Source organism: Kogia breviceps, chromosome 5, assembly GCF_026419965.1.
Source record: "Kogia breviceps isolate mKogBre1 chromosome 5, mKogBre1 haplotype 1, whole genome shotgun sequence".
NCBI classification, from domain to species: Eukaryota; Metazoa; Chordata; class Mammalia; order Artiodactyla; family Physeteridae; genus Kogia; species Kogia breviceps.
The window spans coordinates 68,380,581-68,397,268 of NC_081314.1; the positions used below are offsets into that span (position 1 = coordinate 68,380,581).

The 16,688-nt window shown below is 42.7% G+C and overlaps 1 protein-coding gene across 1 annotated transcript in view; it reads right to left on the reverse strand.

Annotated features, from left to right (window-relative positions):
* Positions 1-1,166: 1,166 nt before the first annotated feature.
* Positions 1,167-16,688, reverse strand: part of LIPH (lipase H) — a 47,102-nt gene continuing 31,580 nt past the window's right edge. Inside the window, exons 9-10 of the mRNA XM_059063736.2 lie at positions 4,361-4,534; positions 1,167-2,487 (exon numbers count right to left, since the gene is read on the reverse strand). Coding sequence (XP_058919719.1) covers positions 2,400-2,487; positions 4,361-4,534 — 262 coding nt within the window. The 3' untranslated portion in view covers positions 1,167-2,399. The remainder of the gene's footprint in view (positions 2,488-4,360; positions 4,535-16,688) is intronic.

Sequence of the window (16,688 nt, forward strand, 5' to 3'; positions counted from 1 at the left end):
ACGGCCTCTGCCTGGCAGAGCAGCCTAGTGGAGAAGACAGACAGTAATCAAATAATCATACACATAAATGGAAAAAAATGCAGCTTAAACAGTGAACAGTGCTATGGGAGGACAGGTCCAGTGGACTCTGTGGAGAAATGAGGGCCAGGAAGACTCCCATGAGGAAATGACCATACAGCTAAGGTCCAAACATGGAGTGGGAGGTATTGGTGAAGACAGGAGGGAACAGGGTAGGCTGCAGTTTCATTTCATCTTGGGCTGGGTATTCAGACAAATACATTGACAAAAGGAAGGGAAGAGAGGCAAGGGTAATGAGACAGAGAGGAAAGTTCCAGGGGCCTTGGGAGAAAGATTGTGAGAAGAGAGTGGCCACACCTGTAACTGCCTTCATTTCACCTGATCACTGTTACATGAAATGCATTAAATTCACCTCCACTCCAGGCCACAAACTTCCTTCCTTTACTCCTTTCATGTATCTATTTGTTCACTACGCACCCACACACCCACTCCCAAGTGAGCTGGGCACCGTGCTAGGAGACGCCAGGAGAAGAAGCTCAGAGACACCCACTGGCCTGAGGAGCTTATACATGGATAGAAATGCTATTCCTGGCATTTTCTTGATGTTGTTTTGATCCCCTGCTTACCAAGGAAGGCAAAGAGCACAAAGAAGTGACTGTGCTAATCAAAATACAGGACCAATAAAACTCTAAAAAAGAAATCAGGACCTATCAGCACCGGGATCTCTGTATCCACCACTGCTGAGGAAACGTGGGCAGGAGGAAGGCTGAAAAGATGTCCAAGTGGGGGCTTCCCTGGTGGTGCAGTGGTTGAGGGTCCGCCTGCCGATGCAGGGGACACGGGTTCGTGCCCCGGTCCGGGAGGATCCCACATGCGGCGGAGCGGCTGGGCCTGTGAGCCATGACCGCTGAGCCTGCACGTCCGGAGCCTGTGCTCCGCAACGATAGGAGAGGCCACAACAATAAGAGGCCCGCGTACCAGAAAAAAAAAAAAAAAAAAAAAAAAAAAAAAGTCCAAGTGGGCAGGAGCATCGCTGAGCCTTACTCCCTTTTCAGGGTTCAGACATTCGCTGCAGGCATCCCTCACTTAAGTGGAATAGACTCTGGATTTGCTATATAGGTATAAATAAAGTATGCCACACTGGATTACATTTACAGAGTTCCATCATTTATGAAACATAGTCTGTTCCTTTAAAATACTGCTCTCCACACAGAAAGCAGTAGAAGAGCAGTCACTTGGATGGGGAGGAGGTTGGACCTATGACTCTCAGGAATCCCAGGAACCTTCCTGCAGTGACCACAGCTGGGGGGTGGGTGGTGTCCACCCCTTTGGCTCTGTCTCCACCCTGAGCATCTGACCTCAAGTGGTTCTAACCTCTCTGACCTTGGCCCTTGGGAGGGCCTCTTGACTTGCCTGCTGTTGTCATTTCAGATTCATGGATCGCACCTCTTCCTAGGGAAGCCTCAGAATTCCTCAAACTGGGAGCTTCAGGTGCTCCAGGAGCAGACCGGTTAGTGCTTTGAATTCACATGTTAGCAAAACAAGTTATTTAGCATCACTCCAAAAGGTTAACATTAATTACCTCTAACAGGTGGGATTATGGATAGCATATTTTCATTTTGCATCTGTGCATTTTTAATATTTCCTTCAATAATTACATATTACATTGGTAAGAAGAAAAACAAAACATTTCTTAAGTACTGCTTAAAATGAGGGTTGATGTAAAGTGATTCTTCTTCACTTTAAGTGAGAAACAAGCTCTGCGTTTTCTCTCCTGCCTCTCACTCTATCCCTTGTCCCTGTGAGCAAGGCTGCCCCACTGCTTCATCTGCCCTTCTTCCCTCATCCACTAGTCCCAGCAGCTGCCTTCTTGGCTGTTGGTCTGTCCCCACCTCCTACTGCACCAGCCCCACTTTAAACAAGGCCGAAAGCCATTCCCTCTCTGTGCAGAACCTGGAGGGATCTGGCACAGGGAACATGGAGTCGAATCCAAAGTGATGTCTCCAGCCAGTCCTTCCCTTAAGATGCTTGGCTGGCCACTGTGGTTGGCAGAAATGCCCGAATGACAGGCAGCAGAATCGTCAGTTCAGAACAAATGAGGCCCCAGGACACAGCCTAACAAGGTGCTGGGCTGTCAGGAGCCTGGCTATTTCTGACTTGCCCTATTTAGGGGCTCCCTTCCCAGAACTGTTTCATAATCCAGGGTCACTTGACATTTTGCAGTATGACATCCACAGGACATGACTGTAAAAAAACAAAACAAAAAACCCCCTGGTTATTCCGTACTTTTTATGCCTTGAGAAGAAGGCGAGTTGAAGCTTTAAAAATCCTGTAGTTGTAGCATTCTTGATGTTACTGGTACCCAGGTGTCCTGACAACAGTTACATTTGCAACTCTGGGCAAAGAATAGGTTGGAAGACTGTTTCAACATTTTCCATTAGTACAAGATCATACCGACACAACTGGGGCCTGTGAAAATAAGATGAAATATGCTTGTCAATACAATAATAAAAATACCCCATTCTAGTAGAGTAAATTATATCATCTCTTTCAGATATAAAATTATTTAGCAATTATTTTTAATGTTCTAGGGAAATGCTTGTGCTAAATAAGCAAAGCCACATCAACAACCGCAAAAAAATCAGGGTGTAAAATTTTATTTACCATATAACTTCAACTAGGTTTAAAAACAAATAGAAAGGGACTTCCCTGGTGGCGCAGTGGTTAAGAATCCACCTGCCAATGCAGGGAACATGGGTTCAAGGCCTGGTTCGGGAAGGTTCCACATGCCTCAGAGTAACTAAGCCCGTGCGCCACTACTGAGCCTGCGCTCTAGAGCCCGCGAGCCACAACGACTGAAGCCCATGCACCTAGAGCCCGTGCTCCACAAGAGAAGCCACCACAATGAGAAGCCTGGGCACCCCAACAGAGCAGCCCCCGCTCACTGCAACTAGACAAAGCCCACGCACAGCAATGAAGACCCAATGCAGCCATAAATAAATAAATGATTTTAAAAAATAGAAAGAAGATTAGAAGGAAATAACCAAAAATTTTAACAGTGGTTGCCTCTGAATAATGACATTACCCATGGTATTCTTCTTCTTCCTCCTAACACTTTCTGTACTTTCTAGATTTTATAAAATGAATATGTATTCCTTTGATAATCAGGGAAAGAAGTATTAAAAAGTCCCAGTTTTAAGATGTAATGACTGGGCTTCCCTGGTGGCACAGTGGTTGGTTAAGAATCCGCCTGCCAATGCAGGGGACACGGATTCGAGCCCTGGTCTGGGAAGATCCCACATGCTGCGGAGCAACTAAGCCCGTGCACCACAACTACTAAGCCTGCGCTCTAGAGCCCGCGAGCCACAGCTACTGAGTCCACCTGCTACAACTATTGAAGCCTACGTGCCTAGAGCCCGTGCTCCGCAACAAGAGAAGCCACCGCAACGAGAAGCCTGCGCACTGCAACGAAGAGTAGCTCCCGCTCACTGCAACTAGAGAAAGCCTGCGCACAGCAACGAAGACCCAATGCAGCCAAAAATAAATAAATCAAAGGAAAAAGAAAAACGATGTAATGACTATCCTCTTAGGAAAAAAAAAACTTGTATTATTAAATGTTTTGAGGTATCCTAAACCTTCAGGAAAAAGGAGTTTATAAAGTAGTAACTGCTCACATCGTTTCCTGTCTCTGTCCACAGATTGAACACTAGGAATATATGTAGGAGTGGCATTACTCACAAAACACACATACCATCACAGCTTTGTTCTTTCTCCCCCTTTTTGTCTCTGCCTCTCTCTCTTTCTACACACACACATGCAGTTTATTTTTTCTTTACCAATTGAGAATAGGTTGTTTACCCCCTTAACACTTCAGTGTGTATTTCCTAAGAATAAGCACATTCTCAGTGCAGTTATCAAATTTAACATTGATATAGTAGTTGTATCCTGTATCAATGGAATAAAATATTCCAAATTTTCTGTACCTTATTAATGCTAGGCTGTGTTTTATCAGTTTGCCAAATTATATGAGGGTTTCTTTTCTACAACAAATTACCAGCTTGCAAGCAGCGTGGGTAGAGTGATTAAGGAGGAATCGTGTAACTCTAAGCATATAACAACATTGTTTCTTTGGATCATTGGACCATTTGTCTTTAAGTGCATACCAGTAAATTTTTCTTGGATTACTGGGCAATTTATTTTTATCAAGTCTAGTTTTGGAAAACCCCTCACTTCTTTCATTGTGATTGATGAATTCCTGTTAAAACGTAAGACCAAGCAGATTGGACAGGAACCAATAACATCTTTGGAAAACAGGGGCTTGTCAGACGTTGCCTCAGCTCACCTCTCTGGATGGGCAAGTGACCTTAACTTCATTCGGAGAATCCTGAGCTTGTACCTTGGGCCTATTACAGATCCTGTGGAGAACACCAAGGAAATGGCTGCCACTTTATCCAGATCTTGATTGAATCTTGCAAGCAGACTCACTTGGTGGTATTTCTGAAATGTTGTGGGTTCACTGGAAGGAAGAAATAATATATTTTTAAGTGGATATGAATTACCAATGAAAGAAAACAGTTTTTTGTTGTTGCTGTTGTTGTTGTTGTTTTTGCGGTATGCGGGCCTCACTGTTGTGGCCTCTCCTGTTGTGGAGCACAGGCTCCGGACGTGCAGGCTCAGTGGCCATGGCTCACGGGCCCAGCCGCTCCGCGGCATGTGGGATCTTCCCGGACCGGGGCACGAACCCTTGTCCCCCTGCATTGGCAGGTGGACTCTCAACCACTGCACCACCAGGGAAGCCCGAAAGAAAACAGTTTTGAAGCATACAAAAATCACTCATCAGCAAGTAGCCATTTGACCCCGTAGCCTGCACTAGCCGACTTACATGGGCAAAGTCCGTTGGATTCCAAGGGACTGCATAAGTGAAGTTGCTGACCCCAGGACTGATGAGATGCTGTGACACTGGAAAGGTATGCGCTGCCTACTATAGGCCAGACAGCATTCTCATCTCTTGACACATTTCTCCAATCCCCTGAAAAATTCTGCAAGGTATTATTGTCTTCATTTTACAAACAAGGAAACAGGTGCTTGCAAAGCTAAAGCTCACCTGGGTCACAGGGCTTCTCTGTAGCAGTGCAGTGATTAAAACCCAGTTCTGGCTGAGCTCAAAGTTGTGGTCTTTCCATTAAACTGCATTGCTAGATGCATAGGTATATTTTTTAGCCACACTAGATACTAACTTATTTTTTTAATGCAAGCAGCCTTATAAGTTCTTTTTTATTTATTTTTAAATATTTATTTACTTATTTGGCTGTGCTGGGTCTTACTTGAGGCATGCAGGATCTTTGTTGCTGCATGAGGGCTCTTAGTTGTGGCATGTGGGATCTAGTTCCCTGACCAGGGTTCGAACCCAGGCCCCCTGCATTGGGAGCATGGAGTCTTAACCACTGGACCACCAGGGAAGTCCCTAGATACTAATTTAGAAGTTGTGCTTAAGCATATATTTTTTCAGTTCTGCCCTCAAGAGAAACCTTAAAACAGCTACAACCCAGGATCCAATACTTTTTTTTCCCAAGTGTGTGGAGATGTTTCCTACAATTGGAATCCCAAATTGAGCCTAAGGTGTATCCACTAGGGAGATTCACCTGGGTACTGTCCCTCTGGGGAGCTGCAAGAATAGGCTGTGGAGAAATGATTGCTCTAGGAATGAATCCTTAGTTTGGAGGTCGGGATGGAGGTGAGGAGGTACCTGTCACCCCAGCCTCACTATGCAGAGCAGTAGTGCCACAAGTAAAACTAATCCAAAAGGTTGCCCAGATTTTGGTTTCTAAATACCATCTCCACAAAATGGAACTAGGGCTCCCTGGAGAAATGGTTGATTCCAGGGCTAGGGCAGGGAAAGTACAAAGTGATCCTGGAACAACATGTGTGCCAAAAGTAAGGAAACACTCAAAGAGTGATGGAGATGTTCAAAAGAATATAGAATCATGCCCATTAGGGTGGCTACTGTGAAAAAAAACAAAAACAGAAAACAGGTGTTGACAAGGATATTGAAAAATTGGAACCCTTGTACACTGTTGGTGGGAATGTAAAATGGTACCGCCACTATGGCAAACAGTATGAAGGCTCCTCAAAAAATTTAAAATAGAACCACATGATCCAGCAATTCTACTTCTAGGTATATACTAAAAAGAATTGAAAGCGAGGTCTCCAAAAGATATTTGCACACCCATGTTCATAGCAGCATTATTACAATAGGCAAGAGGTGAAAGCAACCCAAATGTCCATCAATGGATGAATGGATTAAACAAATGTGATTTGTACCTACAATAGAATATTATTCAGCCTTAAAAAGAAAGGAAATCCTATCACATGCTACAACATGGATGAGGACATTATGCTAAATGAAATAAACCAGTCACAAAAAGATAAATATTGTTTGATTCCGCTTATATGACATATCTAAAGTATTCAAATTCATAGAAATAGAAAGTAGAATGGTGGTTGCCAGGGAGTGGGGGAAGGGAGAAATGGATGTTGTTACGTAATGGGTATAGAGTTTCAGTTTTGCAAGATGAAAAAGTTCTGGAGGGACTTCCCTGGTGGTCCAATGGTTAAGACTCCACACTCCCAATGCAGGGGACCTGGGTTCAGTCCCTGGTCAGGGAACTAGATCCCACATGCCTCAACTATAAAAAAAGATCCCACATGCCACAGAGAAGATCCCGCGTGCCGCAACTAAGACCTGGCACAGCCAAATAAATAAATTTTTTTTTAAAGTTCTGGAGATCTGTTTCACAATAATGTGAATATACTTAACGCTACTGAATTGTACACTGGAAAATTATTAAAATGGTAAATCTTATGTTTTTTTAAACTACAATTAAAAATGCATTTAAAAAAGGCACTGGCCAGATTTGGGACAATTTGAATATCAAAATAAATAAATAATGATAGTAACTGATTATAATTCCCCATTGATAAAATATAAAAATCTTGGGAGTCTGTATTGATATATTTGGACATAAAACAAATAAATGAATAAATAAATGAGAAAAAATATGCCTTTCCTAAATGTTGAATTAGAAAAATTCAGCAGAGTAATAATTCAACCACAAAACATTAAAACCAGTGGGTAAAAGTTTGAGAGGTAATGGACCATTTACATGGTCTCAAAGTACCTACCCACAAAATACTAGTTAATTACAAAGGGAAAAATAGTAACCTTAAAGTGGAGAAACTTGGCAGAAATCACTTTAATTATTTGATCCACATTAATGAAACAATCGAAATTGTGAGCCTCCTAATAGGATGCACTGAGGCAAACATTATGTCACCTTTGTGGTGTCTTTGCCAAAGATGCATGATCTGAATCTAATCGTGAGGAAACATCAGGCAAACCCAAACTGAAGACATGCTAAAAAATAATTGACCTGTAATCTTCAAAAGTGTCAAAGTCAAAAGAGTCGAGGAAAGGCGGAAGAACTGTTCCAAAGTGAAGACTAAAGAAGCAGGAAAACCAAATGCAGCCAGTGATCCTGAATTGAATCCCTTTGCTACAAAGGACATTATCAGGACAATTAGTAAGACTAGCATGGGGTCTCAGGATCAGACGGTAATAATGTATCAATATCATTCCTCTTATTTTGATGGTCAGTTGTAGTTATGTAGGAGAATATCCTTGTTTGTAGAAAATACACATTAAAATACTTAGGGTTGATGAGGCAGCATGTTGGAAATTACTGTAGAATGGTTCAGAAAAAGACAAGGCTCTTAGTACTATTGCAACTTTTCTGTAAACTTTAATTTTTCACAGTAAAGAGAAAAAAAAAAGCTAATAGGAAAGGAGTGGTTTAACTAAAGAGGGTTATAAGCACCACTCTGGTCCTCTCTTGATCAGAGTGTAGCAAGAGAAAAAGGGATCCCTTCCCACTTCTCCAAGGGCAGCTATGGAATCAGGAAAGGGCAGGGACTCCAGAAGGTGATGCCACCTGCAGATGGCAGAACCCAGTGCAGGTACTAGGAAGGCGGCAGAAGAAAAAGGAGATCGGGAGCTGATCAGGGTTGTGCATGAGTAGAGGTAAGATGCTCTCTTCCTCCTAGAAGGATGTCTGACTCTGGGGGAAGAGTGAACTAAACATGAATTTGAAGTAAACAACCTTCTACCACCTCAGGTGACAGAAAATCCCCCACCTCGAATCTTGGCATTGTGAGGAGCTAGGGGCTGAGTGCCCTTCACATGGGTCAGCAGCTAAATTCAAACTACTTGTGGTCTGAGAAACCTCAAGTTTAAAAATTAAAGTGGTCTCAGATGGATGGTATCTCCAGGAACTTGACAGGCAAACGCAAAATCTTTCTGGAGAAATCGACCGCTCATATCCTCAAAGAATTCCGGCACAGAGTGAAATAATTATAATAATAATAAAGGCATTTGTAAGGGGGGTGGGGGGAAGCTGCGGGTTGCAGGCTTTATGGCCGCCAGCTGCGGGCGGGAGGACGGATTCTGGCTGGTGGGGCAGTGCAGCTGCCGGGTCCACACGGCGCCTGTGCAGTAGCTGCAGGGAAGGGGCACCTCCTGCCCGGGCTGGGTGCGAGTGAGGAGGCCCGCAGGACTGAGTGCTGGGACATGGGACCACCAAAGCGACCTTCCCAGCGGAGCCGCGTGCCTGGGGCACCCCTGCTCTGCAGGCAGGGAGCAGGCAGCCGCCTCCCCGCTGCACCAGACCCTGATGGGACCCAGATTGCTAACGGCAAAAAGAAACGGAAAAATGCAAAAGATTGGAACGATTAAAACCTACCAAAGACTTCTCAGAATTCTCAAAGAGCATACAAATATGTGCTTACATGTAAAAAATGTGATGCGGGGACTACCACACTCAAGCAACCTGTCAAGCACTTGCTGGTGACTGTCACTCTCAGGTTTCACTGTGGAATTTCAAACTGCCTAGGGGTGTGGGAAAAGATTAAGGCACCAACCTCAGAAATAATGGCCCATAAAAGGAAAGAGAAGAAAAGGAAGTCCACCACTGAGTACTCCTGTTCTAGGGAAGGGGGACATGTGTCCAGACAGCCTGACTTCCCATAGTGTCCTCAAGAAGAGCCAGAATATCACCCTGATGCTGCAGCCCAAGAGTGTTTTGCTGTTTCAAATTGAAAATTGTCATGAGGAGGAAAAGTCCATTCTGGTGCTTGAGGGGGCCTCTCAAACTGAAGGCTTGTGTTCACCTGTCTGGATAACAACCAATAAAAACGACAGGAACAAAATCTCTCAAGAAAGGGATTTTTAAAAGAGACACGACAGGGACTTCCCTGGTGGCACAGTGGTTGAGAGTCCGCCTGCCGATGCAGGGGACAGGGGTTCGTGACCCGCTCTGGGAAGATCCCGTGTGCTGCGGAGCGGCTGGGCCCATGGGCCATGGCCGCTGAGCCTGCGCGTCCGGAGCCTGTGCTCCGCAGTGGGAGAGGGGACGTGGGTTCGATACCTGGTCCCAGAAGATCCCACATGCCCCAGAGTAACAAAGTCCATGCACCACAACTACTGAGCCTGTGCTGTAGAGCCCGCAAGCCACAACTACTGAAGCCTACGCGCCTAGAGCCCGTGCTCCGCAACAAGAGAAGCCACCACAATGAGAAGCCCGCGCACCACAACGAAGAGTAGCTCCCGCTCACCACGACTAGAGAAAGCCCGGGCACAGCAATGAAGACCCAATGCGGCCAAAAATAAAATAACTAAAATGAATAAATTTTAAAAAGAAGAAATAGAAAATCTGAACAGACCTATAATAAAGAGATTGAATTAGCAATTAAAAACAAAAAGCAAACCTACAAAGAAAAGCCCAGGCCAAGATGGCTTCATGGGTGAATTCTACCAAATATATATATTTTTTAAATTTTATTTATTTATTTATTTTTGGCTGTGTTGGGTCTTTGTTGCTGCATGCAGGCTTTCTCTAGTTGCAACAAGCATGGGCTACTCTTCATTGAGGTGCGCGGGCTTCTCACTGTGGTGGCTTCTCTTGTGGCAGAGCACGGGCTCTAGGCGCTCAGGCTTCAGTGGTTGTAGCTCATGAGCTCTATAGTGCAGGCTCAGTAGTTGTGGCGCATGGGCTTAGTTGCTCTGCAGCATGTGGGATCTTCCCGGACCAGAGCTCGAACCCGTATCCCCTGCATTGGCAGGCGGATTCTTAACCACTGCGCCACCAGGGAAGCCCCTCTACCAAATTTTTTTAACACTTTTAAAATATATATATATTTATTTATCTTTGGTTGTGTTGGGACTTCCTTGTGGTGCGCGGGCTTCTTATTGTCGTGGCTTCTCTTGTTGAGGAGCACGGGCTCTAGGCACGCAGGCTTCAGTAGTTGTGGCCCATGGGCTCAGTAGTTGTGGCTCACGGGCTCTAGAGCTCAGACTCAGTAGTTGTGGCGCAGGGGCTTAGTTGCTCCGCGGCATTTGGGATCTTCCGGGGCCAGGGCTCGAACCCATGTCCCTTGCATTGGCAGGTGGATTCTTAACTACTGTGCCACCAGGGAAGCCCCTCTTTCAAATATTTAAAGAAGAATTAACACCAAATTCTTCACAAGCTCTTCCAAAAAAAAAAAAAGAATAGAAGAGGAGGAAACACTTCTCAACTCATCTGTGACACCAGTATTATCCTGATATCAAAACCAGACATCAGGGCTTTGGGAGAAAACATTCAGTCTTTTAATATTAAGTACATATTAACTTTTTTTTTGTAGATGCCTTTTATCAGGTTAGGGAATTTCCTTCAATTCCTAGTTTGTTGAGTATTTTTATACTGAAGGGATATTGGATTTTGTCAAATGCTTTTTCTGCATGTATTGAGATAACCATTTGTTTTTGTCCTTAATTCTATTGATATGGTGTATTATAATAATTGATTTTTGCATGTTAAATCCACTTTGCATTCTGGGATAAATCCCACTTGGTTAAGGTATATAATCATTTTTATATTTTCCTGGGTTTGGTTTGCTAGTTTTATTTGAGTTTTTTTGAATTTATATTCATAAGACATATTGATCTTTAGTTTTCAAGGATGTTTCTTGCTGCTTCTATTCAGCTTAGAAAGAAGTTCTAGCCAGGTCAGTTAGACAAGAAAAGGTGTGGGGGGGAGACATTCAGATTGGAAAGAAAGTAGTAAAACTATCTATTTGCAGATGATCTGATATTGTACATAGAACATCTTACTGAGTCCTCTAATGAGTTAGCAAGGTTGCAGGATACAAGATCAGTCAGTTGTAATTCTGTACAGTATCAATGAATAATCTAAAATGAAATTATGGAAAGAATTCAATTTACAGTAACATAAAAAAGAGTAAAATACTTGGATTAAATTTAACAAAAGTGCAAGACTTGTACACTGAAAATTATAAAACATCACTGAAAGAAGTTAAGTAAGACCTAAATAAATGAAAGATACCATGTCCATGTTCATGGATTGGAAGACTTACTATTGTTAATACAGCAATACTCCCTAAATTGATTTGCAGATGCAAGACAACCCCTCTCAAAGTCCCAGCTGCCTCTTGTTTTTTCACAGAAATTGACAAACTGATCCTCAAATCTATATGGAAATTCAAGAGACACAGGATAGCAAAACAGTTCTGAAAATTACCAAAGTTGGGAGATTTATACTTCCTGATTTCAAAATTTGTTACAAAGCTACAGTAATGCTACAGTAAGCTACAAGACAATGTGGTACCTGCATAAAGATAAGATATATCAGTCAATGGAATAGATTGAGAGTCCAGAAGTAAACTCTTACATTTATGGTGGATGGAATTTTTTTTTTTGACAATGCCGCGCAGTTTGTGGGATCTTAGTTCCCCGACCAGGGATTGAACCTGGGCCCTCGGCAGTGAGAGCACAGAGTCCTAACCACTGGACCACCTGGGTGTTCCCGGTCAATTGATTTAGACAAGGGTCTCAAGACAATTCATGGAGAAAGAAGAATTTTTTCAATAAATGATGCTGTGACAACTGGATGTTCACAGGCAAAGGAATGAAGTGGAAGCCCCCTACCTCACATCACATGCAAAAATTAACTCCAAATGGATCAAAGACCTAAATGTGAGACCTAAAACTATAAAGGACTTGTATCCAGAATATACACAGAACTCTCGCAATTCAACAATAAAAAGATAATTAACTTAGTTTAAAAATGGGTAAGGCACACAAAAACCTGCACCCAGTTGTCTATAACAGCTTTATTCAAAACTGCCAAGACTTGGAAGCAACCAAGATGTCTTTTGTAGGTGAACGGATAAATAAACTGTGATACATCAGACAGTGGAATATTATTTAGTGCTAAAAGAAAATGAGCTGTCAAGCCATTAAAAAAAAAGGAAAAGAAAAGGAGGAACTCTAAATGCTTATATTACTAAGTGAAAGAAGCCAATCTGAAAAGGTTATATACTGTATGATTCCAATTACATGACATTCTGGAAAAGGCAAAACTATGAAACAGTAAAAAAAAAAATATGTTGTTGCCAGGGGTTGGGGGGAGGGAGGAATGAATAGATTTGAATAGGGAGGGAGCACAGATTTTTAGAGCAGTGAAACTACTCCGTGATCCTATAATGGTAGACATATGTCATTATACATTTGACAAAACTCAGAAAATGCACACCACCAAAAGTGAACCCTAATGTAAACTATGGACTTAAGGTAATAATGACATATCAATGTAGATTCTTCAACTGTAACTAACGTACTACTCTGGTACCAGATTTTGGTACTGAGGGAGACTGTGCCTATGTGGGGCAGGGAGTATGTGGGAAAGTTGTGTACTTTGTGCTCAATTTTGCTGTGAACTTAAAACTGCTCTAAAAAATAAAGTCTGTTTAAAAGGAAAAGAAATGGTTAAGGGATCTGAATAGACATTTCTCCAAAAAGCTCTACAAATGGTCTACAAGGACATGAAAGATACTCAGCATCGTTAATCATTAGGAAATTACAAATCAGAACCACAGTGAGATATCATGTAATGCCCATAAGAATGGCTGTAACAAAAGACAGACATGTATGAATGGATAATCAAAATGTGATATATACATACAATAGAATATTATTCAGTCTTAAAAAGGAAAGAAATCCTGTCACATGCTATAACATGGACAAAACTTGAGGACATTATGCTAGGTGAAATAAGCCAATCACAAAAAGACAAATACTGTATGATTCTACTCATATGATGTATCTAAAGTAGTCAAATTCATAAAAACAGTAGAATAGTGGTTGCTAGGGGATAGGGGGTGGGGGAAATGGGAATTGTTATTGAATAGATATAGAGTTTCAGATTTTGCAAGATGAAAAAGTTCTGGAGAGCTGTTTCACAACAATGTTAAGATGGTAAACTTTATGGGGTTTTTTATCATATGCTTCTTTATCATATTTAAAAAGAAAAAAAACTTTTCAAGACTGACAGTAACAGTGTTGGCAAGCATGTGAAGAAACTGGAACTCTCTTACATCGCTGGAGGGAATGTAAAATGGTACAGTCTTTTTGGAAAACAACTTGGCAAGGAGTTCCTTAAAAAGGTTAAACACAAAGTCCTCTATGATCCAGAAATTCCACTCCTAGGTATATACCCAAGAGAAATGAAAGCATATGTCCACACAAAAACGTGTACATATATGTTCATAGTAGCATTATTCATAATAGCCAAAAAGTGGAAAAAAAACAAATATCCATCAACTGGTGAATGGATATTTAAAATGTGGTATGTGGGAGCACAGTGGTGCATCTGGGCCAGAGGTTAGTGGATCAAAATACAGTGTAGAATATTCATACGATGGAATATTATTCAGCCATAAAAAGGAATGAAGTACTGATGAATGCTACACATGGATGGATCTTGAAAACATGCAAATCAAAAAAAAAAGCCAGGCACAAGGGCTTCCCTGGTGGTGCAGTGGTTAAGAATCCACCTGCCAATGCAGGGGACACGGGTTTGATCCCTGGTCCAGGAAGATCCCACATGCTGCAGAGCAACTAAGCCTGTGTGCCACAACTACTGAGCCTGCGCTCTAGAGCCCGTGAGCCACACTACTGAGCCCACATGCCACAACTACTGAAGCCTGCGTGCCTAGAGCCTGTGCTCCGCAACGAGAAGCCACGACAATGAGAAGCCCGCACACCTCAATGAAGAGTAGCCCCTGCTCGCTGCAACTAGAGAAAGCCCGCGTGCAGCAACAAAGACCCAACAGAGCCATAAATAAATAAATAAATAAAAATTTTAAAGAAAGCCAGACACAAAAGACCACATATTGTATGATTCCATTTATATGACATGCCCAGAATAGGTACATCTTTAGAGACAGAAAGCAAAATAGTGGTTGGCAGGGGCTGGACAGGAGGGAGGAATGGGGAATTACTACTAATAAGTATGGGGTTTCTTTCTGAGTTAACGAAAATGTTCTGAAATTAGATAGTACTAATGGTTTCACATTTTGTAAATATACTAAAAACCTCTGAATTATAAACTCTAAAAAGGTGAATTTTATGGTATATGAATTATATCTCAATTTTTTTAAGGTTAAAAAAAAGAAATATATCTAAAACACATATACAGGGAGAGTCAACAGGCAGATAATATCCTTGAATGTGACTTCATTTGTAACCCATAGACTGGTAAGACTGAATAAGCTCAGGGTACATATTCTAATATTATTATTTTCCTTTTCTTAAATCATAAAAATACTAAATACTAAAATGTTAAAGTTTACTTGGCAAAAAAGAGAAAAGTATCCATAATCTTACCACGAAATAGAACAACTATTTCCTTTTCTCCCATATATTCTCTGATCGGTGATAACTTTTTCACAAACATGACTAAAATAGGAATGACTAAACATGACTAAAATAAAGATGTTATGGTCTCTATCTTAATCAAGAAACAAGCCTCCAACTGTAGGAATTCCTACTTAGGAGAAATTCGCTATATGAAATTCAAATTTCTAAGACATATGTAAAGCAAATATGTAACCAATTATTGGCACGAATACCCAAATTTTGCTGAGTGAGTGCTCCTCATATAACTGCACAATCTCCCCTGCTGTTTCTTAGACTCTCCAGATGAGGTCTCTGCCCACCTTCCTCATTGATGCCTATAAACTACCTGAGGCTGGTTTCTCAAGATGCGGCCCCTTAGTGGTTCCCTCCCTGAAAATGCCACCCCACTATGGGTTTGGGGACATCGGCGCTGAAGGGAGTGTGATATCAGCCAAACCGCTTGCCCTCTGTGAGCCTCAGTTTCCTCATTTACAAAATAGGGATGATAGGGGCTTCCCTGGTGGCGCAGTGGTTAAGAATCCGCCTGCCAACGCAGGGGACACGGGTTCGATCCCTAGTCCCGGAAGATCCCACATGCTGCAGAGCAACTAAGCCCATGCACCACAACTACTGAGCCTGCGCTCTAGTGCCTGAGAGCCACAACTACTGAAGCCCGTGAGCCACAACTACTGAGCCCACGCACCTAGAGCCCGTGCTCCACAACAAGAGAAGCCACCTCAATGAGAAGCCTGCACACCGCAACGAAGACACAACACAGCCACAAATAAAAATAAATAAAATAAATAAATATTTTAAAAATAGGGATGGTTGGGCTTCCCTGGTGGCGCAGTGGTTGAGAGTCCGCCCACCGATGCAGGGGACACGGGTTCGTGCCCCAGTCCGGGAAGATCCCACATGCCGCGGAGTGGCTAGGCCTGTGAGCCATGGCCGCTGAGCCTGCGCATCCGGAGCCTGTGCTCCGCAACGGGAGAGGCCACAACAGTGAGAGGCCCGCGCACCACAAAAAAAAAAAAAAAAAAAAAAAAAAGGGATGGTAATACCACTTCACAGGGTTTTAGTGAGAATTACATTAACCAATGTCTGTAATGTGCTTGGTTCAATAAACAAAGGCTGTTATTATTATGATCCAAGGATGCATTTTTATTTTATTTATTTATTTATTTTTTTGCGGTATGCGGGCCTCTCACTGTTGTGGCCTCTCCCAATGCGGAGCACAGGCTGCGGACGCGCAGGGTCAGCGGCCATGGCTCACGGGCCCAGCCGCTCTGCGGCATGTGGGATCTTCCCGGACCAGGGCACGAACCCGTGTCTCCTGCATCGGCAGGCGGATTCTCAACCACTGCGCCACCAGGGAAGCCCAAGGATGCATTTTTAAAAGTCACTTCCAGGGAATTCCCTGGCGGTCCTATAGTTAGGACTCTGCGCTTTCACTGCTGAGGGCCCAGGTTCAATCCCTGGTCAGGGAACTAAGATCCCCCAAGCCGTTCGGTGCAGCCAAAAAAAAAAAAAAAGTCACATCCAAACCCCACACCCACACCTTCCCTATTTATCTACACAGTGAGCCCATAAGGTGATCGCCAGTTTCAGATGACAATCTACATGGTACTCTATGGATGAGGCCAAGAGACAACCCAAGTGTCTAGTAGATAATAGGACCCAGGAAACATCTCCTAAGTAAATGAATGAAAGGAGCCTCAAATTCCTTTCCTTACACTAAGGGGTTTGGGGCTTTTTCCCCTTTTTCCTGATTATAAAAGTAACAGATGAAAAAAATTATTCGTTATTTTAAAACTATATATATACAACAGCACAGCAAATTAAAAAGTAAAGAGAAACTTTAAAAAGCACACATATTCCTACC